This window comes from Mandrillus leucophaeus, unplaced genomic scaffold, assembly GCF_000951045.1.
Source record: "Mandrillus leucophaeus isolate KB7577 unplaced genomic scaffold, Mleu.le_1.0 Scaffold12, whole genome shotgun sequence".
Lineage (NCBI taxonomy): Eukaryota > Metazoa > Chordata > Mammalia > Primates > Cercopithecidae > Mandrillus > Mandrillus leucophaeus.
Window position 1 is genome coordinate 6,712,541 of NW_012100320.1, and position 24,949 is coordinate 6,737,489.

General features: G+C 36.3%; 1 protein-coding gene across 2 annotated transcripts in view; it reads left to right on the forward strand.

The window, feature by feature from the left end:
• The window catches only part of PIAS1 (protein inhibitor of activated STAT, 1), a 138,251-nt gene that overhangs the window by 14,568 nt on the left and 98,734 nt on the right, over window positions 1–24,949 (forward strand). For both annotated transcript variants that reach the window (XM_011968670.1, XM_011968664.1), the window contains one exon: window positions 16,383–16,827. In XM_011968670.1, the coding sequence (XP_011824060.1) occupies window positions 16,383–16,827 (445 nt within the window). The remainder of the gene's footprint in view (window positions 1–16,382; window positions 16,828–24,949) is intronic.

The window sequence follows — 24,949 nt, forward strand, 5'->3', positions numbered from 1 at the left end:
CCAAGTAGCTGGGATTACAGGCGCACACCACTGTGCCCAGCTAATTTTTGTATTTTTAGTAGAAATGGGGTTTCACCATGTTGACCAGGCTGGTCTGGAACTCCTGACCTCGTGATCTGCCCACCTCAGCCTCCCAGAGTGCTGGGATTACAGGCGTGGGCCACTGCACCCGGCCTTGTCCATTATTTTTATGGATACATTTTACAAACTCTCAGTAAAACGTAAAAATAGTTACTCCTTTACTGGCCTATAAGTATTCTTTGCAGCTATAGGTATTCTCTGCTAAATCTTGCAAACAAATAAGCATTCTCCCCACCTCTCCCCTCCTCCTTCCTTTTGCCTGTTTGGCCTTTGGTATCACATTTACTTAAAGCAAGGTTCTTATCCAGTCATTCCATCAATAAAAGTGAGTGCTGATTTATGTGCCAAATCAACTGCGTTAAATGCTCACACGTCATTTGGGAATGAAATAGTTTTTGCTTTTGTGAAATTACATTCTAGTACTCCTGTAAGTATATGAAAAATAGTTTGGTTCTCTTGTACCTTTTCATATTTGAATTTTTATAGAGAACAGATGTTTTAATAATTAGCAAAAACTTTATTTTGGGAAATGTTTTCTTGAATATGAAATAACAGTGTTAAATGCATTGTTAAAGTTTAATAGTCATTTGTTTTATACATGCTTCCTAAAGGTAGTTTTTGAAGGAAGGAGATGTGGGAGGAGCAAAGAAAAGATATGAAAGAGTTATTGTAGGAAGTTTGATTGCTGGCTCACTGGAAAGTTATTGAGATGCCTGTGCCCATTGAGATTGACAACTGTGAATGTAAAATAACATCCATCTGCATGAGTGCATGCCTTCTGTTCTCCTACAAAGTGGGAACTACATGGAGGGACAAGGGAATTTTGCAAAGGAATGTTTGGGGCCAATGAATAGGGCATGACAACATCAGTGAATTAGAGATCTTTATGAAATTGAATTCTTGCAGTGAAGCAAGTAAGAAAAGGAGGTTGTAGTTGGAAAATGGAATGTTCAAATTAGTGATTTTGAAGGTGGTGCAGGTTCTGCTGGAAAAGGTCTGGGATGTGGCCCATGGAGTGGGTAGCTGAGGGGGAAAGTAATGATGAGGAGTTAAGTTGGAGCCTGTATGGCCAAGGCAGGTACTAAAACTTTACCTCAGTGAATGACAGGATGACCTAGAAGGTGGACTGTCCAGTACTATAGCCACTAGTTCTGTGTGGATATTGAGAACTTGAAATGTGGTTAGTCCTAATTAAGATCTGCTGTAAGTGTAAAACGTACTGGATTTCGAAGACATAGTATGAAAGAAATAATGGAAAATATCTCATTAATAATTGATATTGATTGTATGTTGAAATAATATTTTAGGCTTATTGGATTAAGTAAATATATATCATTAAAATTAATTTTACCTACTTGTAAGTTTTTGAAATAGAAATGTGGTCTCACTATGTTGACCAGGCTGGTCTTGAGCTCCTGGGCTCAAGTGATCGTCCTATCTCAGCCTCTGAAAGTATTAGGATTACAGGCGTGAGCCACCATGCCTGGCCTTTTTACTTTTTAAAATGTGGCTAGTAGCACGTTTAAAATTACGTATGTGTCTCAACATTTGCAGCTGACATCGTATTTCCTTTGGACAACACTTTTCTAGAGATATTACTGCCCATAAGTAGAATGGGGATTAGGTGGGAGGACAATTGTAGGGGTCTGTAGAACCCAGTGTCAGAATCCTTTGGGAGAGGGAGTAGACGTTGAGGCTTATTTTTCACTGAGTTCCTGGTGCTTTCTCTTCTGCTGTTCTTTGTGCTTGGAATTAATGACCTTCTTTTCACCCCCGCCCCCCACCCCTGCCTCCCTCCACGGAGTGGCTAACCTCAGGGAGTTTGCTTCATTCCTGTTTTTTTTTTTTTTTTTTTTTTTTTTTTGACGGAGTCTCACTCTGTCGCCCAGGCTAGAGTGCAGTGGCATGATCTTGACTCACTGCAACATTTGCCCCCCAGGTTTAAGCAGTTCTCTGCCTCAGCCTCCTGAGTAGCTGGGATTACAGGCGTGTGCCACCACACCTGGCTAATTTTTTGTATTTTTAGCAGAGATGGGGTTTCACCATCTTGGCCAGGCTGGTCTTGAACTCCTGACCTTGTGATCTACCTGCCTTGGCCTCCCAAAGTGCTGGGATTACAGGCATGAGCCATTGCGCCCGGCCAGCTTCATTGTTTTGAGGAGAAGAATGATAAATGATAATAGAAAGCAATATCAACAAAACAACCATGTAAATCTAAGTAGTTAACAATGTATTCATAAGAGGAAGAGGTCACTTCTGGCTAAGCTTATTTCAAACTGGGCCTTAGAAGAGTTTTGGAAGTTGGTGGCCAGGCACAGTGGCTCACACCTATAACCCCAGCACTTTGGGAAGCTGAGGTGGGGTGGAACACTTGAGGCCTGGAGTTCGAGACCAGCTTGGCCAACTCTACAAAAAACAAAAATTAGCCATGGGGAGCAACGTGAATCTGTAGTCGCAGCTACTTGGGAGGCTGAGTTGGGAGGGCTGCTTGAGCCTGGGAGGTCAAGGCTGCAGTGAGCCATGATCATGCTACTGCATTCCAACCTAGGTGACAGAGTGAGACCCTGTCTTTAATAAAAGAAAATTTTAAAAGGGGATTTTAAAGGTAGTAAAGGATTACTGGGATATTTTTTGAAGCAGGGGGAACAGCATGAGCAAAGGTAATGAGGAGAGAAAACACTGAGGTATGTTTGCAGAACAGCTACTAGGTCCACATGTGGATATCTGTGTAAAAGAGTTATGGGAAGTTGGGGCCAGATTGTTACGAGAATTTTCCACTTTGAAACTATGTGAGTCTGAAACTGTGTTGAATGCTATAAAGCAAAGGGACAGAATTCTGTAAGAACATTAACCAGGAAACCTGACTGAGTTAGTGTACTCAAAGAAGACTTCCCTGTTTCTGAATCATCTGAACTACAGACTTCCTCCACATTCAAGTCTTTTCAAATCTTCTTAATGTTATGCCTTCCTTTCCTTCTTGGTTGTTACCATTGTTACCATCACTATTTCAGACTCTTGTAGTGTCAATTTGGTATTCATAAAACAGCCTCTAAATTGGTCTATCTTACATCCCCTTTCAAATTATTTACTCTTCATTTAGAATGATTTTTTATATGTCTGTTTCCTCCCTTTAACATTTTCTGCGGTTGAAAGTGTTTTTATAACTTCTTATTCTTTGTAGGATTAAGTATAAACTTCAGTTTAGCCCTTAAAACTAAAACATTATTGTTTGAACACTAATTGCTGAGTTTGGATGCCAGTATGCTCAGTAGGCACTGGGCACATTTATATAATGTCCTTATTTGTGAGAGGTTACATGTGTGATTTCTAATAGGTTTGCATTACCAATATGGTTTGTAATAATTAACAGGTGCCAAACCGTTGTTCCTCATATTTATTGACGATGAACAAGACAGTCTCTATAGACAGAGCATATATTTTGGATCAAGAATTGACAAGTAAACAGGGCCTCTCTACGTATGGCATGAGAGTGGTAAACTGAGTTAAAGAGGAGAGCACATAAAAGGGTAAATTTTTTTAATGTTAGTAGTGGATTAAGGAAAATATCCCAAAGGTTGTGACATCAGAGTTGAGAACTGAATGAGTTGGAGTTAGCTAGTAAAAGGCTGGGATGGGAGAGGGGAGAAGAGCTTCCTGGAAGATGGAGGGTTGGTTAAAAGATTGATTACAGTTGTCATGCTAAGGAGTTGGGAGCTCTGAGTGCAGTAGGTGATCATGGAAAAGTTTAAGCACATGTGTGACATCATTAGATTTATATTTTAGAATGATCACTGGCAATAGTGAGGAGAATGACTTGGAGAGGATAATGTTGGAGGCGGGGAGAAAAGTTGAGAGTCTCTTGCAGACTCTGAATTAGAGTGGTAATAGGGACTAAGACATTTTAAGGTGTTAAGATTGACAGGACTTAGTAAATAGATTGGATGTGAACAAGAAGATGGTGTAGCAGCTTCTGGCATTGATGGGTGATTAGGTGGATGGAAGGTTTGGAGAAAGTTGATGTATTAGGTTTGAGTATGTTGAGTTGATGACTCCTGGGACATAAAGGAGAGGTGTTTAGTAGATATGGATTTGGAGTTTAGGAGACCGAGGTTAGGCTGGAAATAAAGATTTGGAAATTGTTAATTTAGAGATGGCGTTTTGAAGTTATGAGTGAATGAGATCACTCAGGAAGACAGCTGAATGAAAGCAGGATTGCTTTAGACTTAGGATTCAGTGATACTGTTTCTCTTCTGTCATAGAGTTTATCTCTACTTTTTTTTCCTTTTTTAAAAAATAAATTAAATTTTTTAATTTTAATTATTATTTTTAGACAGGGTCATGCTCTTTCGCCCAGGCTAGAGGCTTGATCTGCTGGGCTCGAGCCATCCTCCCACCTCAGCCTCCTGAGTAGCCTCCCAAAGTGCTGGGATTACAGGAAGTAAAGTAACTTTTATTTTTAACTTTTAAGAACATTGACTGCATTGAGTATTTGGAGAAGTACTCTGGAATTTGATTAGGTATATGTTCAAGGAATGGTATTAAGAATGAGTTTTCAGTAATTGTTCTTTTTGACTGATTATGATAAACTCATATTTTATTTCACTTTCTAATGTCCACAAAAGATAGAAGACTTTTTCTAAAAAAACCATAACCACAGATCATTTCTTCTTTTGGCTAGTTTATGAATTGTCCTTTAGACATGGACAGTTAAACTTTTTTTCTTTCTTTTTGACAGAGTAAGTTGTAGATAGCTAAACTTTGTTTTTCTATTTTTGTGCATTTTAAAAAAATTGCTTCTTATCTGTAACTTTACTATTCTTTTTTTTTTTTTTTTCTTTTTGCTTTTTTGGTTAATGTTCTGGATATGTTAAAATGGATGCTAAAAAGTATAGTCTGTTTGGGTTTTTGGCCTCAGAGTTTTGTGAGTAGCTCATTTGCCTTCTCTTCCATAAATTTCAGGAAGAATGTGTAATATTTTTTCATGGGCCTCACCTTTAATAGGTATTTTTATGCACATTAATGGAATTTTTGAAAGAAAATAAAAACATTTTCTTTTTTTCTTTTTGTTTTTTTTTTTTTTTGAGGCAGAGTCTCTCTGTTTCCCCCAGGCTGGAGTGAAGTGGAGTGAAGCTCACTGCAACCTCCGCGCCCACCCCGCCCCCCGCCCCGGGTTTGAGCAATTCTCCTGCCTCAGCCTCCTGAGTAGCTGGAATTACAGGTGCCCACCACCACACCCGGCCAATTTTTGTATTTTTAGTAGAGACGGGGTTTCACCGTGTTGGCCAGGCTGGTCTTGACCTCCTGACCTAAGGCGATCTGCCCACCTCGGCTTCCCAAAGTGCTGGGATTATAGGCGTGAGCCACCGTGCCCAGCCAAAACATTTTTTTAAACTTGCTTTTGCTACTGTAGTAACTTGTAAATGTTACTTTAAATCATAAAACTTAAATTTTAATCATAATCTGTTCTGAAGATAATGATCATAATGATCTCTAAGTTTTATGGAAAGTTAGCAGTTTTACTTTACATAGACTAAAGGATGCTTTTGTTGTGAAATTGTTTATCTATAACTAGTAGAATAATTAAGTGAAAGTGTTCCATTCTGTGTAGAAAAGAAAGGATTGCTATCATTAATAGGCTTCTGATGGAATTTTAAAAAATATTTAGGCAAGCTGTCATTGCAAGACTTGAATAACTTTTTGCTGTAACCTATTTTTTTCTTTTTAACATTTCTCTGTAAGGAATCATTCCTAGGGCTTTTTTTTTTTTTTTTTTTTAAGACGACGGAGTTTTTCTCTGTCGTGCAGGCTGGAGTGCAGTGATGCGATCTCTGCTCACTACAACCTCGGCCCCCTGGTGTTCTTTTCCTGCTTCAGTCTCCTGAGTAGCTGGGATTACAGGTGCCCACCACCATGCCTGGTTAATTTTTATGTTTTTAGTGGAGACAGGGTTTCACCATGTTGGCCGGACTGGTCTTGAACTCCTGGCCTCAGGTGATCTGCCCGCCGTGGCCTCCCAAAGTATTGAGATTACAGGTGTGAGCCACCATGCCTGGCCACCTAGGACTTTTAGAACTTTTGTGTACATCTTTTTAAAAACTTGTTTCTGTCTAAAACTTATCAGTCAGGACTGAAATATGATAACCTTAATTTTCTTGTGCCCTCTGGAAGATGTTTATTTTTACCTTAAGATAGGGGAATCAGGCTGGGTGCGATGGCTCACACCTGTAATCCCAGCACTTTGGGAGACCGAGGTGGGTGGATCATGAGGTCAGGAGATTGAGACCATCCTGGCTAACACAGTGAAACTCTGTCTCTACTAAAAATACAAAAAATTAGCTGGGCGTGGTGACATGCACCTGTAGTCCCAGCTACTTGGGAGGCTGAGGCAGGAGAATCGCTTGAACCCAGGAGGCACAGGTTGCTGAGATCGTGCCATTGCACTCCAGCCTGGGCGACAGAGTGAGACTCTGTCTCATAAAAACAAAGAACAACAACAAAAAAGACTGGGGAATCCTAGGAGAAAAGAGCATCCTAGGAGAAAAGGGAATCCTTAAGAAAAGAGACATCTTAATCGCAAATATTGAATAATCTTATTTGTAGCCTTAAATTTTATTGTTACTTGGAGGAGAATCTCTTATGATATGCTCAGGGCCCTAGAGAGTTGACATTGTCATATTCCAAGTTCTTAAGGATGACTTGGGTGAATATTTAAGGTCACAATTCTCAGATTTTATATATGGCACAGAACTGGAAAGGGTGTATTAAGATGATGAGGAGGAATTCATATCATCTGTTGGGCACTTACTTGGTGTCATTAACTATACTTGCATAGGGGATATGGAAATGAGTATTTATCCTTGAAAAACTCAAAGTCTATGAGAGGACATAAACTGGAAAATCAATGATATACCGCATTTTGTGATAATTGTATGATAGAGGGGTATAGGAAACAGTTTTTCAAAAGGGATTTGAAAGGCTGGAATGAAGAGCTGAAAAATATGAAGTTTAGTGGCATGAAACATTAAGTTCTACTTTTAAATTAACAAAAATTGTATTCGAGGATAAGGTGGTTTGACTTTATACTGTAGTCGTTTATGTGAAAGAGTAACGGTTTTAGTTAACATGAGCAACAGGATGATGTGGATGCAGCCCCCTCCCTGCTGAAACGAAAGAATAACACATATCATACATCCCCTCTTGTCCAAATAAAACAAACCTAAAATGTGAATGACTTTTTAGGTTATATTGGTAAAAATATGTTCATATTAAGAGGGATAGTAATACTGCTGTGTTTGGGACTAGTCACACCATATCTAGATTATTTCATTCACTTCTGAGTACTATGAACTGCAGAATGCTTGAGAAGGATCAGGAGTGGGAAGGGGTCTAGCTAGTTGAAGGAAAGGAGTCCTTTTAACACATTTTAAGCATTTTAAGAGTCGATTCTGATATACCAAGAGAACGAAATTTTAGAACCATTGGTCAGACTTTAAAGGGAACTTTCAATTCCTGCCCCAGTTTCACTAATGGGGCAGCTTTTAAAGGTTGTGAACTCTTAGAAGTGTTATAGCAGAGGCTGGGGGACCGTCAGTCAAGAAAGTTGGAGTAAAACTTCATATATTAGATGGAGTTTTAGACAAGAAGAAGATCTTTAAGTTCATTTATGATACTCTGTTACTGTTATTTCCAAAAACATTTTCATACTATCTGATAGTGTCTCTAGTTGTTATTACTGTGTAGCATTGTGTGGCGGTTGGCATTTGCCTTTTGAGTCTGAGCTCCATCCACTACTTGCTAGCTCTGTTACCGTCAGTAGGTTACACCTGTTACTCTGAAATAGTTCTGTACCATCCCTCTAGGACTTTTCCTTAATCTCTGTTCTAGGACCCAGACTGAAGCTGTAATTTAGACTGTTTAGTTTAGAGGATGCATTCTTCTCACTTTTTGTTTTGTTAATACATGTTTCTTCTTTTAGGCTTTTCAGCTTTCTCTCAGATAGGGTATACTGTTTCTTTCATTGCCTTTTGTCTTATCTGAAACTTAGATCATCTAATTGCAAATGCAGTGTTTTGTTTGTTTTGGTAAGGGGACAGTTAGGAAAGAATAATCATCTTTTAGAATTTAATAGACTTAAAACTTCTTAAAGCCCTACTTAGTATTTTTAAATTCTAGATTTTATTTGAAAAGTGAATGATATTGTTCTCATGATCAAGTACAGTCTAATTTTTAAAAGACCTACCTGTTTGTAGAATATTGAACATGGCCTGTAGTGTCTCTTTGCAGTATTTCTTGGTCCTGTCTCCTATATTTCCACTGCACAGTTCCTTCTTACCTTACATGTAGATAAATCCTGCTCGTTGCCGTATCTTTTAGCTGGAAGGTTTATTTCTTAGTTTTTTTCTTATTTCAGCCATCCTATTGGTGGTTGCTTCAGTAACTTCCTTAAGCACTATTTCAGTTACATCTTTACTGCCTCTAAAATATGCATGTATTCCACTGCCTGCTCACATTATACTGTATGAATTCCTTGACTGTCATTTAGTGCCCCCGTCACCCATTTCCTGTCCCTGTCTCAGTTTAACATATACTCAGCCCTGGCTGAGCTTGTGATAAGACGTTGTATTAGTTAGTTGTGAGCTCTGGAGTCAGGTCAGATTTGAGCCCTATCTCCATCACGTATTCACTGTGTAATTTTAGATGTAATGTCAGTTTTCTTATCTATACAGTGAGAATAATAATACTCTGTCTTGTGGGTTCATGTGAGGATTAAATAAGATAATCATGCTTATTAGTATGTTACTGGTACATTATAAGTATTTAATATATATTATGTTTTGTCATTTTTAGTCTGTCAACTCATGTAAATGACACTAAAAGTTATGGTTGAAAACATTGCTAATATAGAAAGATTTCACTAACTATATGGATTGTATTTCTTCAACTATAGAAGAGTAGAAGAATGAGAAGAAAATTTCATTTAATACAGTTACAATGTTGAATTCTGAAATTTTAAGGAACCCCGAGAACTTCTAGTTAATCCCTCATTTTTTTTTTTTTTTTTTTTTTGAAGTGAGAAAGCAGAACCTGTAGGATTGTAATTTGGTAAATTAGTGGCCATGAATCCAAATTCTGTATATGCCAGTACCATTATATTGTATTGTACATTTACTCAGCATATTTTAGGTATTCAGTAACCTTTGAGAATTGAATTAATATGATGATTACGCGTGTTTCTGAAGACTAGTTTATTTCTATGTATTCGTTGTTCCTTTCTTCTCTTCTGTGCATACTCATTTAGGGCCTGTGCATGGATCCAAAAAGCATTTATTGAACATCTGTGTTCAGAGCAGCCTTTTTCTTAAATAAGAGCCATATTTTCCCACCTCTGCGTAAGAAGTTTGGCAATGTGTTAGGAATTTACACTCTAAATTTTAAAATTAAACTAAGTCCTTAAAAATTTTTTTTCCTTTTTTCTTTTTGAGACAGTGTCTCACTCTATTGCCTAGACTGGAGTTCAGTGGTGTGATCACAGCTTACCATAGCCTCAAACTCCTGGGCTCAAGGGATCCTGCTGCTTCAGCCTCCTGAATTGCTGGGTCTGTAGGTGTGTGCCACCAATGGGCCTGGCTAATTTTTTTTTTTTTTTTTTAAAGTACCGATGAGGTCTTGCTGTGTTGCCCAGGCTAGTCTCAAACTCCTGGGCTCAAGTGATCCTCCTGCCTCAGCCTCCCACAGTGCTAGGATTACAGGTGTGAGCCACCACACCTGGCCTAAACTTTTTCTTTTTAGGAAAAATATTATACTCCAATGTTACAATGTTCTGAGTTGGATTTGTTATTTTTATTTTATTTTATTTTTTTTGAGGCGGAGTTTTGCTCTTGTTGCCCAGGCTGGAATACAGTGGTGCGATCTCAGCTCACTGCAACCTCCACCTCCTGGGCTCAAGCGATTCTCCTGCCTCAGCCTCCCAAGTAGCTGGTATTAACAGGCATTTGCCACCATGCCCGGCTAATTTTGTATTTTTAGTAGAGAGAGGGTTTCACTATGTTGCTCAGACTGGTCTTGAACTCCTGACCTCAAGTGATCTGCCCGCCTTGGCCTCCCAAAGTGCTGGGATTACAGGCGTGGGCCTGTATTTTTTAATGTTTTTGTCGTCGTCGTTGTTGTTCAGGTTATCGTCCAGAAGGAACTTTTTTAAGGATAGAAGTTTCGTGAAATGTGGTAGTACGTAAATAAGGATGATGTTTAAATTATCTAACAAAAATTGAAGCCATGGTGCGCCATTTCAACGGTGTTTATACTTTGTTTAAAGGAGAATGGAATCTCTATTTATGTATAATTGCAATATTTTGTCACTTTGTGGGACCTCAGTGCAGCCAATAAGATGGACCTGGAGAGGTGGAAGATAACTAGAGGAGTAGGCACTACCGGTCATTTTCCAGTTATCTTATGCTGTGAAATAAATAAAAGATGAGAAATTAGGTGAAACAAGATTATGGAGAAGTATGTAACCAACCTGATTTGCTGCTTTGAATAGAAACTGTCTAACTAGGTTTTCTGCTTGAATGAGGCATTGTTGACAGATTGCTAATAGCTGCTTATTAAGAATTTCTAATGAGGAGATTTAGTAGTCATCCAAAAGTAAGCCCCATTAAATGAAGAATCTGACTTTGAAAATAATAAAATACTTTTGTTGTGTGCAAGATTTAATGTGTGCAGTTACAGAATTTGTGATTATTCATTTGCTTTTGTGGATAAAAGGCAAAAGTATAAATGAAATATTATGACATTATTAAATGCCTATTTTGTCTGTCTTCAGAATTCATTCTGGTTTACAATTCATTATAAATTGATACCAGATAAAGACTCATAATATAGAGTCTGCTTTATGACTAATCCCGTAAACCACTGCAGTGGGATGTGTGAACAAGAGTAATTATGTTGTTCAACAAGAAATACCTAATTCTTATCCACAGTGTAGACATAACCTTCAATAATGGAAGGTCACAGCTAATGATACAATAAAACCAGCACTTTCTGTTCAGTTGCAAAAGCCTGTTTGCTTGTTGACATTTTTTGAGTATTATTGTATTTATCTTTCTCAAAACATGGCCCCTGCCTCTGTGTAGTTGGGACAGAGTTTGCATACATATGTATGTATGTTTTTGCAAAGTTTTACATATCTGAAAAAGGGATTGAGTAAAATATTATTGTCTTGAATGGTGAGGACTTCCCGTTCCCCACTACTCTGCCCTTAGAACACTAGAAGCCAGCCTTATACCGCCAAAGCAGGAGATTGGATTGTTCCTCTCTGTCAAAAGTGATCAGACAAAAGGAAGCAAAGGGAATCCAAACAAAATAGCCAGGTTATTGCTCAGTTATTCTAGATGAAGTACCCTGGTCTGCTCACTCACATAGATTTTCCAATCATCTTTTTAGTATCTTACTCTTAAATATGTATGCACAGCCCAGGATTGCCTCTCATTTAAGGAAAGCTTCCGGCATGAAAGACAGAGACCAATGTAGGGAGAAGAAGAAAACAACATCAACACCCAATTTATATTCTCAAAAAAGAAAAATAACAAAATGTAGAGGAAAAAGAAAAAAATATACAGAAAATTAAGAGTTCATGGAAATTAAAAATTTAATATAAGTGTTAGGAGATAAAATTGAGGAAAATCCCAGAAGATAGAGCTAAAAGACAAGAGATGTAAAAATGCGCAAGGAAAAAGAAAACAGAGTAAAGGAAAATTAGATAATCAGTCTAGGAAGACCAGTGTCTGAATAATAAGTATATAAGAAAGAGAATGCAAAGACATGGAAGGAAGATTATTGTAAGAAAAGTTCCCAGAACTGAAGGACATACATCTCTAAGTTTAAAAGACTCGACAGTTATCAGTTTATGCAGTTAAAAAAAAGAAAAGACCAACCCCAAGGCACAACATTGTAAAATTTCAGAACACATTAAGACAAGCTTCTGTGATTCCAGATGGGCATATATAGTTGACTATGAAGGATTATGGGTCAGATTGGTACTAGGCTTCTTAACACTGGAAGCCAGAAAACAATAAGGAAAGGCCTTCAAAATATTGACAGAACATGATTTCCTGCCCAGAACTCTGTACTGAGCCAAACTCAGTAGTAAGGGTAAATGAAGATTTTAAAAATACAATGCAAGGAATAAAAACATCGTGCCCCCTTTCTCAGAAAGCTGCTGGAGGAAATACCCCACAAAAAAAGAGAAAACCGAGAAAGAGGAAGTAGTGGGATAAGGAAACGGGATCCAGTATAAAAGAGAGACAAGGGAATTCCCGAGATAAGCTAAAGGGAAATTCCATGACCATAATTGTGCACCAGGCCTAGAGAGCCTACAGTCCAAATTGGAACACGGTGGAGGGCTACAGGAAAGAAATTAAAACTGATTTACCTGATATATTTGAATATATTGAGAAGAAAGTTAATACTTTTAGCTGTTTGCAGATGAATTAGCAGTAGGTACCTAGAAACCTAAGCAAATGGAAAAATGGTGTAATTATTAACTGTAAGGAAAGGAAAGTTATATAGAAAAGGAAGAGTAATCATGATGTACTTTTGACTCAGCTGTGAATATTATTTACAGCCATAGTAATAATGTAAGTACTGACAGTTGGTTCAACCAAAAATTATGATAGAAAGATGAGGGAGAAGAGATGTAACAGAACTAAACCATTGTATTTTATAATAGAAAGTCAGTAAAGTCCTCAAAGAAAAAATTAAACAGCTGCATAGACCTACTACATAGAATATAGAGAAAAAAATGCCAGAAGAACTAGCTAAAAAGACTTGAAAGTGGTTGCCTCAGGGATTTGAAAATTGTGGGGTATGTTAAAGGGGGAAGGAACTGCTGTTTTTCTTGTACAACTTTTTGGTTTTTTAAATTGTGTTCATGTCTGTCAGATTAAAAAATTAGTTTTAAGAGGTTGCTCCTTACAGAATGCTCTTGTGTTCAAAATATATACCGTTCTGAGGCATTCTAAATCCCCTAGGATTCTGAGAACTCTATCAATTGCGGACGTAGAGTCAGCAGAATGCTATGAAATTGCTGAGGAAGTAATGATTTCTAATAGTACTAGTAGTTGATGTAATCCTTACTTGTAAATATTCATTTTGTTGTAGTGCTAACAAATGGAGATTTTTAAACACCTTAAATAAATTCAGATTAAAATATATTTCATTTCAACATCTCAAATGTATTAGTGTTTAGTTTTCTTCAGTGTTGTCAACACTTTTCATTGTGAATTGACTGCTTTATGCTTCTTTGCAGCTTTTCTGTTGAAAGATGCTTCAGTGTTTCCCGCCCGCTTCTTTTATTTCATTTTAAAAAATACTGCATGCTTATCACAGTCCTTAAGAGTATGCAACAGCTGTTCCAATAATAGCAATAGATACCACCTGATTTTTCATTATACCTGATTATAGGTTGCAATGGTTAATTTGAATCCACACACATTCTTTTCTTATCTTAATCACCTGTTTTTAAAAGCCAAACTGTTGAAGCTTGAAATGGAGATTGAGTTACATAAATGGAGATTGAGTTAAATAAATTAATCTTCAAATAGGTTTTTCTGTTTTCCAGTTAAAAGGCATGTGGTTCGTGTCCTCTTAAAGTCAGCATACTATAGTGTGAAAGAAAGCACAGTAGGAGTAGAACCAGTTGCATGACATTCAACAAGTTTCTTCACCTAAGTCTTATTTTCCCACCTGAAAAGCGAGAACAGTACCTGCCTGATAATTATGACAATTGATGATGAATCCTGTAAAAAAACCAAAAACACCCAGTTACTCAGGAGACCGAGGCAGGATCACCTGAGCCTAGATGTTTGAACAGTCTGGGCAACATAGCAAGATCCTGTCTCTTAACAAACAAAACTAAAAAGCTTGGCTTGCTGATCGCAGCTACTATTTGAGTACCTACTATGTACCAAGTATTGTTATTGCTGCTGCTATGCTTTGTTTCAGAGAGAGAAAAAATATAATTGAGGGGCTCTCAAGTTTATTGTTGTGTCATAAGCTTTTTTTGGATCGTCAAACAAGAGATTATATGAGAAATGTCAACATTTTCTTCTACAAAAATAGGAAAATAATATATCTGCATTGCATCTAAATCTTTGTAGCTGTAGAATAAAGTCAAAAGCTGCCATCAATGCAGAGTTTACAGTAGTCACTGAGTTTTGCTGGTTTGTTTTTGATTTAGGATAATGGAGTTGAAATAGTTCTCTTTAAAATTTGTACCTTTTTTCCCTGTAAAATGCAGTACATTTGACCCATGCCAACTTAAATTTATTTTTAACCTCTAATCCTTGAAGTTTCATGTTATTTATTTAAAAGCAGTTTACTTATTAATAGTACATTTCTGTTTGAAGTCCCTGTTCCTTTTTAAATAATAAAAGTCTTTAAAAGTATTTTGTACTCTTTTGGTGAGTAGGGAGAAATTGATATCCTGCTGATATTATAGTTAGTAATTATTTACAATCTTTGATAACATCTAAAAAGAGAAACATTTCTAAGATTTGGGTAGCATTTGTTTTTAAGGTTTACATTATATCTTTGCATGCCTCTACAGAACATGAATTTGAGCGTTCATTTGGATAAGTTATCACTCTAGATGCTACCTCCCACCCTTTCTTCTGGTCTCCTTTTTTGTTTGTTCATTTGTTTGTTCATTCATTCATTCATTGTGCAGGCATTTGAAGAGTTTCCACTATAAGGCCCTAGTCTTAGAAGCTGAGGGTAATGTGGTTGTGTACCATGGAGAACCCTGGGTTGGTTATAGAATCACTTGTGTAAACAGAAAATTACAGTAAAGCAAGATAAATGCTAAAATACAGATACGAAAAGTGGCCAGTAAAAATACAGTAAAAATCATCCTACCAGGTCTAATGGGCAAAGGCTAACAAAAGCTGAACCTTGAGGAAAGAGTTTTCCAAGCCAGAGAAGTAGAGGAAGGACTTGTATTTCTTTGATTAACCAGCTGTGTTGCTTATAAAGCTCTTTATATACTTTTCTCCTCAGTATTTTATTTTTTGCTTAATAGTTTTGCCACTTGCAAAGAATTGGCTGCTGTCATCATCGTGAGTGGTGGTGAGTTAGGGAAGGCAGCATAGCTTTTGTGTATTTGGTATGAGGTGAAGGAATCAGTTGGGGAAATAGAGAGCAAATGGTAAGCTTACATGTGTCTTTTTATCCTAATACTCCCTGTCAGTGGTGATGCAGTCTTTTAGGATTCTGCTAATAGCTGTGTGATCTTGGGTAAGTGATTTCTTCTCTTTGGATTCCATTTTCCACCACTTTAAAATGGGAGGATTGGTATTAGATGGGCATTTCCTATTAGTAGGTGGGGAAAAAGGAGAAACAGTGACCAAATAAGTTTGTGAACATAGGTAAACAAAGTTAAATAGATTTCTTTACTGCAGCCTCATACATTATGGCATATGAATTGGATTGCTGGACTTCTAACTTGGCCATGCAAGTTAAGTGAGAGTCAGTAATATGAGTCCAGCTCTGTCTTTTTCCTAATGGTTTAGTGGAAAGAGCATGGGCTTTAGAATCAGACATATCTGGGTTTGAATCCTGAGTACTCCTTAGTAGCTTTATGGCTTTATAAATTATCTAACCTTTCTAAACTTGTCTCCTCATGTGTAAATCAGGCAGGATAATGCCCTGGGGAGTTGTAAAGATTATGACATTCCATATGAAAATATCACATCGAGTATCTGATATATAATTGGTCACAAAAGGTATAACTTAAGTCTACAAATTCCAGAGTTAGTATAGAATGTAACACTTGATAATAGCTATTGATATCCTGGCTACATCTGGTGTTTGAGGTGGACTGTTTGTTGTTTCATATATACTTATAATTTTCCCCAAGAAAACAAAATATTCTTGAGGGCACATCATTATGTTTTACCGTCTACATAGCATTCGACGTTCTCCTGGAGACTCAATAAGTGCTTGATAAATACCTGACAGTTTCATCAAAACAGTGGAATAAAGTGAGGTGTGGTTTTCCCTGGTGTATAGTTTATCCTATATCTCTTATAACCAAGGGTAGAAGTCAATTTATGAATAATAATTTTAAATTTCTTTAGTTATTTATGTTAAATGATTAAATTTGAAGTTTGAAATAATTAGGATTATAAGTGAACTGGCATTTATTTACTTAAGTAAACCATAGGAAGGGGGTTATAATAAAGTGTCATTTAATAGTGTAAATTATATTATTGGAATACTAATGTTTTACATTTTGTTTTTTCTCTAAGCAAATGGTTATGAGCCTTAGAGTTTCTGAACTCCAAGTACTGTTGGGCTACGCTGGGAGGAACAAGCACGGACGCAAACACGAACTTCTCACAAAAGCCCTGCATTTGCTAAAGGCTGGCTGTAGTCCTGCTGTACAAATGAAAATTAAGGAACTCTATAGGCGGCGGTTCCCGCAGAAAATCATGACGCCTGCAGACTTGTCCATCCCCAACGTACATTCAAGTCCTATGCCAGCAACTTTGTCTCCATCTACCATTCCACAGCTCACTTACGATGGTCACCCTGCATCATCGCCATTACTCCCTGTTTCTCTTCTGGGACCTAAACATGAACTGGAACTCCCACATCTTACATCAGCTCTTCACCCAGTCCATCCGGATATAAAACTTCAAAAATTACCATTTTATGATTTACTGGATGAACTGATAAAACCCACCAGTCTAGGTAAGATTATTGTATGATGGTATTTGGTTACTTTTGCAGGATGAATTTTCATTTTAGACTTTTACTTTGACCCAGTTTATTATTCATAATGAAATTTTCATTTGATAGTAACAGCTGGATAATAATGAAGATCTTTCAAATTTAGATAAAATCAAATGTATAAAAGCTATCTTTCAGAGGAAAAAAGGTAGTATATTGATGGTTACTGACACAGTAAATATTAAAAAGTTTCAAGAATATAAACTTCCAAAGAGGAGTCTTTTAGAAGATTGATTAATATTTTACAATATCTCTTATAAATTAGAAAATTAAAAGCGAGTAAGTCACTACAAGTCTCTGATTAGTTCTTAATTTTCAGGGATTGATGATCTCTAAAACAAGTCACTTACTAGTTTTGATTATTTAAATGAGTGAATGGTTTTAATGATTGTAAAAGGAGACTTGAGCTTTGATGTGTGTGGTAGTTAAATTTCAGCTGATTTTTTTCAAGTGGAGAAGTGCATGCTTTATAAGCATTCACATGCACACTCTTGATTACAGTTATATAATATAAATGCTTGAAATTTATTTTGCTGTGTTACATCATTTGATTTGTAGTCTAGCATATAGAATTCAATATATTAACTTGTAATTTTAATTGGTATAATGCTACCTTATTTACTTAATGTAGAATAAAACTCAACTGTTGTGACCTCTGATGCCTTTGGTGTAATATATTTAAAATATCAGACTTCTAAATGCTGGTTTGTTGGCATACTATGGCTGGCAAGCTAAATCCAGTCTGTGACCTGTTTTTGTGTGATTCTGAGCTAAGAAATCTGAAAAATATTCCTAAAGAGTTATTAAAAAAGAAAGAAAGAAAGAAAGAAAAACAAAGAATATGTACAGAGACCATCTGTGCCCGCAAAGCGCAAAATATTTACCCGTATAGTGAAAGCTTGTGAATCCCTGTTACAAATCATTGAATGTTTCAGTTTGGGGGATTGGCAAGTGTTGAGAACATTTTTTGCGAATTTTTGAGAACATTTTGAAAATGTTTTACTGAAATTCTATCTTTGAAATATGAGGTGTTTGTTCTTAATTATATGTAGCAGAATTTACCTGAATACATGAAGATTATAGGAATCTTTTGAAACAACATGAGTTTTGTATCACATTATTTCATTTTTTAAGTGGCCATAATAAGAAAACATTTTTTGAGAATCTACTGTATGCTTATAAAACTGATACATGCTCATTGTAAAAAATGGAATTGCCAAAGTCCCTTCTTTGTTAGCTGTTTAGTGTGTATGCATATATAGTACAAGCAAGTTGTTTCTTGTTTTTTACAGAAGGAATCATATACATAGTATTGTTTAACTTCCCTTTTTTCCCCTTAATAATATATCATAAGCATCTTTTCTTGTCTGTCTGAGATATATATATATATCTCCCATTTTAAATTAAAGGCCATATCTGAATCTATCTATATCTCTATATATGGTCTGTATGTGTACATATATGTATGTGTACATATGTGTTATGTATTGATCAGTTGATGAAAATGTTGTGACCAGGGGCTTGCAGGAACCTAACCTTGTACTTCCCCTAGTAGCAGCAATTATATATTCACAAATTCAGTGTTTGTGGTGATTTTATAGAATATAACTGTCACAAATAACAATAATTGACGGATAATTTGATTTGAATGCCAGTTTCCATGAATAAATCTGCTGTTTGTGGTATGTATTCACAGAAAGTCACCAAATGAATAGGTGGTGTAGAATTGCTTAGTGATATGTAAATAGATTTTCAGTATCTCATTGTTATAGAATTAAAAACAAACCAATTTGAATATGCATAAAAAGATCTCACCAGAAAGTAATCTGTGGAAGTTTATTGGCTCAATAAATATTTGTTGCAGGGGAATGCTTAGTGAATGTGAAAACTATTTATTGAAAAAAGATTTTATGTAATTAGTCTTCAGGGTTTATTTAGAATGAGTATATTTTAAGGCTCTGTTTTTATAGATTCTTTAACATTATTAAGACTTTTTCTGTACTTCAGTAAATGAAGTGGCTACATTTGTCACAGAACTTAGTTTCCTAAATGATTATTTTTGCCAGTGCTTCATTTGTTTTAAATCTTTTAGAAAACCATGGTTTCTGAAAAATTTAATAGCTTCCAGCATTCTCTTTCTTTCTAAACATACATACATTTAAAATCAAGTTTTTAAAAACATAGTTTCGAACACCAGCTGGCTAGTTGATCACAGCTATCACTGAGTCCAGAATGGGACAGGCACATTTAGTTTTTCATTTTTTCCCTTCTGTTGTGGTCTTAAGCACCAGATTTAAAGAAATTTTAAGATGGTTCAAATGTAAACTGAATGTTTTCATGCATGGTTTGTATTTCTAACTAAAATGGAAACAGTAGTTCTGATAATTCCCATTTTTTTAGATAATTCTCATTCATTCTTACAATCATTTTGTTATTTCTTTAAATCAATTTAAAATAATTCTAAGGCCTTTATTTTGGAGCCATAATTAAAGTATTCTTTTCATTGTCCATAATTAACTGTAAGAATTGAGAGGTGAAGTAAAAGGTTGTTGTAAAGTAAGATATTTAATTTATTGTTTACTTTTGCCTGTCATTATCTCAATTCTGTTTTTTTCTATGAGGCTTATTTCAGATGCTCTTTTTCTTTAACCTTTTTCATTTATCTTTCTAGGCTTTCCTCCTTTCATCTGTATATTTCTTCCACAGCCAGAATCAATTTCACTTTCTCCACATGCTTTCATAACATTTATTTTTTATTTTTATTTTTAATTTTTTGAAACAGAGCCCCACTCTGTAGCCCAGGCTGGAGTGCAGTGGCACAATCTGGGCTCACTGCAACCTCCGCCCCACTGGGTTCAAGCGATTCTCATGCCTCATCCTCCCATGTGGCTGGGACGTACAGGCACGTGCTACCATGCCCAGCTAATTTTTTATTTTTAGTAGAGATAGGGTTTCACCATGCTGGCCAGCCTGGTCTTGAACTCCTTAGTTGATCCGCCCACCTCTGCCTCCCAAAGTTCTAGGATTACAGGTGTGAGCCACTGCTCCCGGCCTCATAACATTTATTTTTAAAATTTTATTTTATTTTATTTTATTATTTGAGACAGGGTCTTGCTCTGTTGCCCAGGCTGGAGCGCAGTGGTGCAATCTCAGCTCACTGCAACCTCTGTCTTTCGGGCTGAAACAATTCTCCCACCTCAGCCTCCCCGGTAGCTGAGACTACAGACGTGTGCCACTATAACTGGCTAATTTTAGTATATTTAGTAGAGACAGGGTCTCATCGTGTCGCCCAGGCTGGTCTTGAACTCCTACACTCAAGTGATCTTCTCACCTTGGCCTCATTCTCACCACACCCAACTTGAATATTTTATTATCATTATTTATTTATTTGTTTGTTTGTTTGTTTATTTTTTGAGACAGGATCTCGCTCTGTCACCCAGGCTAGAATGCGGTGGTGAGATCTTGGTTTGCTGTGGCCTTAACCTCCCAGGCTCATGCAGTTTTCCCACCTTAGCCTCCCAAGTAGTTGAGACCACAGGTGTGTGCCACCACACCTGGCTAATTTTTGTTTTTATTTTTTGTAGAGATGAGGTCTCATCATGTTGCCCAGTCTGTCATAACACTTAATTTACCTCTTATTAAGTGTTTTTGTTTTGTTAAAAATGATAAGGCTTCTGAGGCATTTATCTATAAATCCCCATAATAGCTAGATATGAACCTGTTACATGGTTGTTGTTCAGTAAACATTTATTAGCTCTTCAACTAGTTTTAATGCAATAGATGGAATCTTTTATTTCATTTTAATTCAGTGGATTTTAACCATTTTACCTTGCAAACACAGCTGAGCCATACCACACTGTCTCATTACAAACAGTGGCTATGATAGGGATGGGAAATAGAGTAGGGAAAAATGGTATTCTTCCTCTTATTGCCCTATCCTGTCATCTGTTAGGTTAATTGATGTCTTTGAAATTTAATATACTTAATTAAAATTTTTTTCCGCTAATTACAAAAATGTCGTGTTTGATGTAGAATCCACAGAAATTATGTGCTTACTTTACAGATAAACTTTAAGAATACTTCTGTGGTGTTCCATTTGTTAGTCATTTATGGGTGTGTGTGTGTTTGTGTGTTTGTGTGTGTGTGTGTGTGTGTGTATTTCTGGATTCATTTTGAAGGAGAGGAGACCCTCACTAGCTTATTTAACCCGGCAGCTGCATATATTATGGATCCATATAAATAATGGAAGAAAATTTTAATTTTGATAGTATGTTGAGCACCTGTGTTAAGGGGTACTTTGTTTGAAATACCTTATTGCTTAGTGTGCCAATATTGGTGTTGATGAGCTATGAAATGTACATAATTATGAAAATAAAAAGGAAAAATAATTTTGGATTAAAATATCTTGTCCATTCAGGGACAAGATAATTATTTGATATTTCCTCTCAATCTTTTAATAATACCTATATCATTCAAAATAGTTTATAATATTGTTTATAGCTATTGTTTAAATTGGCTTTGTTAGAACATAATGGCAAAAACAGAATACTTTCATGGTGAACAAAATACTAGTTCTTTAGGATACAGTATTTGATTTGAATCAGACTTAAGTATAAACAAATCTATTAATAGATTTATATTTGTTACTCGTTTAGCTATTTATATCTTCCTTGACTCAGGTAAATTTTCAAATAGAAAATACATTTTTAACATAGTGCTTTTAAATATTTTTAATATTTTTACTTATTTCAAAGGCCAACATGTATAGAACAGACAGCTTTGCGTTCATTTGGTCTACAGATACTCCTGTGGTTATGTCCTAGTAAATCCATCATAAATTGAAAGTATCCTAAGACAGAAATGCACTTAATACACTTAACCTACCAAACATGATGGGTTAGCTTAACTTACCTTAAATGTGCCTGAAACACTTACATTAGCTGACATAACATCTAACACAAGTCCTGTTTCATAATTAAGTATTGAATAGCTCATGTAATTTATTGAATATCGTACTGAAGTGAAAAACAGAATGGTTTTGTTACCAACAGAATGGTTGTGTAGGTACTCGAAGTAATTTCTACTGAACACCTATTGTTTTCCTACCACCATAAAGTCGGAAAATTGTTAAGTCAGCCATCTGTAGTCATCTAAAAGTATGGTGACTCATCTTGTTTGCTTTATATCAGATTGAAGTCAAATTTTACCTTCTCAGGTGATGTCTTTTCAAGTTTTTAAAGATCTTAGGCGGTATATCTGAATAAGTTCCCATCATATGTATTTATTGAAGTTTTTAAAGTTTTTAAAGATCTTAGGCAGTATATCTGAATAAGTTCCCATCATATGTATTTATTGATTAGAGATTTATCATTGATTGGTATGAGGCATAATAATTATTGACTATGAGTGTTATTTTATTTTATTTTTTTTTCTGAGATGGTCTTGCTCTGTTGCCCAGGCTAGAGTGCAGTGGCACGTTCTTGGCTCACTGCAACGTCAGCTTCCTGGCTCAAGCGATCCTCCCACCTCGCCTCCTGAGTAGCTGGGACGACAGGCAGGAATGACCATGCCCGGCTCATTTGTGTATTTTTTGTAGAGATGGAGTTTTGCCATGTTGGCCAGGCTTGTCTTGAACTGTTGATCTCAAAGCAGTCCACCAACCTCAGCCTCCCAAAGTGCTAGGATTACTGGTGTGAGCCACCGCACCCAGCTGATTACGAGTGTTATTTCTAATGTTCTAATTCAATGTTCTTCTACTTGATTACTGAAGGATAAAATACGTCCTTGCTGTGGTCTGAATGTGTCCGTCTCAAATTCGTATGTTGAAATGTAATTCCCAGTGCAATAGTATTAAGAGGTGGGGCCTTTAGCAGGTGATTAGGTAATGAGGTCACAGTCCTTATGGATGAGATTAACGGCTCTTATAAAAGAGGCTCCAAGGAACTTGTTTGCCCCCTTTCACCCTGTGAGGACACAGCTAAAAGGTGCTGTCTATGAGGAACAGGTCTCACCAGACACAAAATCTGCAGATGCCTTTGTCTTGGACTTCCCAGCTTCCAGAACTGTGAGAAATAAATTTCTGTTGTTTATAAATTATCCAGTCTGAGGTATTTTGTTATAGCTGCCCGAATGGATTAAGATACTCCTTTTAGCCAATCTAGTTGAAACCAGTAGTGAATTGATTAAAAAAAAAAAGATACATAAGTTAAACATCTTGCTTTAATGTATATTTATTTGCCAGTCTTTGATGTAGGTCAAGGCCTTTTCTTTGAGACTGATGACTTCCCAGATTTAGATTATAGCAAGATGATTTAAAGGCTTTTATGAAGATAAAATTTGAGTATAGAATCTGTTGCGAATGGGGAAAAATCTTTTATAGTTGTCTTCAATGGCATTTTTTAAAAAGCAACTTGGCTTTATCAGGTTTTTCCAGAGCATTTAACTTAGTTTTCATGAAAACAGCAACTTTCTTTTTACAGCGTTTTAGCAGTTTTTGTAATATTTAATTCAGTTTTGTAATTACAATTACCAGTGCAACTAACATAAGCAAGTTTGAGAATAAACCTCTGGTTCTTGGTAAGCACATGACATGGTGTGAGCAGAATTGTGCAGAAGCACTGTAGAGTTGTCTACTGGCCACAAGCAGTTAGCTTGGTAGGGCATTGGTCTGGATGTTCTATAAAGGGAATGGAGAGCATCAGTTAATCATAGTATGGGTTAAGAGGGCTTCTACTGAATTTCTTTTGCGCCATTCTTCTTAAACTCCCTGAAGGCATTGAAATTAGTTCTTTTGTTTTCTTGCCTGAGAATAATTTAAGTGGTTTATTTTGTGGGGGCACAACATGGATCATAATTGTGGTTGCGTTTTAAAAGAAATCATTTAGCTCCCTTGTACCCCTTTGAGAGGGTTATAATGAGGGGAAGGATTGGGAAAAGTAGAGAAGCAAATTAAGTTTTTTATCATACAGTTGTATGTTTATAGTCTCTTTTAGAACTTCAGTTTCTTTTCTCATTGAGCGCAGTGACAGTAAATAATGAGTACAAAAATGAAATAATTTCCTAGGCATTTTTCCTTAAGTCTCTGTTTTTCACCAAAAATTATTTAAAATTTTGAAATTATCTGTAAAGATCACTGCCTTTTCTTGGTCCTCCTAAATTCTGAAAGTGTCCTAATATTGTTTGGAAAGTGTTTGGATGCTACAGACTGAAGAATCTGAAACATTGAGAAACATTTAAATTGACCACATGGGTGTCCTTCAATTTGTGATTAAACAAACCATGTTTTATTTTTCTCATTTTTAAGCCTGGCTTCTATTAAATTTTGGTGTTCATGAAACAGTCTTTTCCATTAAACACCAAGAATGTCTATTTTCTGGGCTATATATATTTGAATTTTCCAGTGCTCTGTTAAAGGTACAGTTGTTCTTACTTGACATGGGACAGTATACCAATAATTCTGGAGAAGACCGGCAACCTAGATGTGCTGGGTGTGTAGTCTTAGTATTTAAAAAAACTAGATTGACCCTTTTTCCTATTGAAAGTAGAATATTTCTTTGTAGATATTTACAACTCTTTTAGGCTTGAGAAGATGTAGAAATAACTTATAGAAAATATTTGAAATATATATATATTTATGTAAACTCGGGTTTTGCTTTAGGAAAAAAGGGAACAAGGTGCTTTAACACTCCTAAATAGTTAAAATGATCCATCATGTTTTGTGCAGTGCGGTTAAGGTTTCTGCTATGTCTTAATAACATTGGTTACCAGTGTTTTCTGTGAAGGGCTCCTCTGACATCAGATTATATTTCACAGTTTTCTTCTTTTCTCATTTTTTATAATTGAGTTTCCCTTTTTCCACATGCCTAATAGCCAGTGCCTGGAGATCAGGTGATGCAAATTCAAGGACGCAGGCTCTGATAAGTATTAGAAAGAGCATTCAAAGGTTTTGTGATTCATCGTACTCTGCTTTTTTTTTTTTTTTTTTTTTTTTTGAGACGGAGTCTCGCTCTGTCGCCCAGGCTGGAGTGCAGTGGCGCGATCTCGGCTCACTGTAAGCTTCGCCTCCTGGGTTCACGCCATTCTC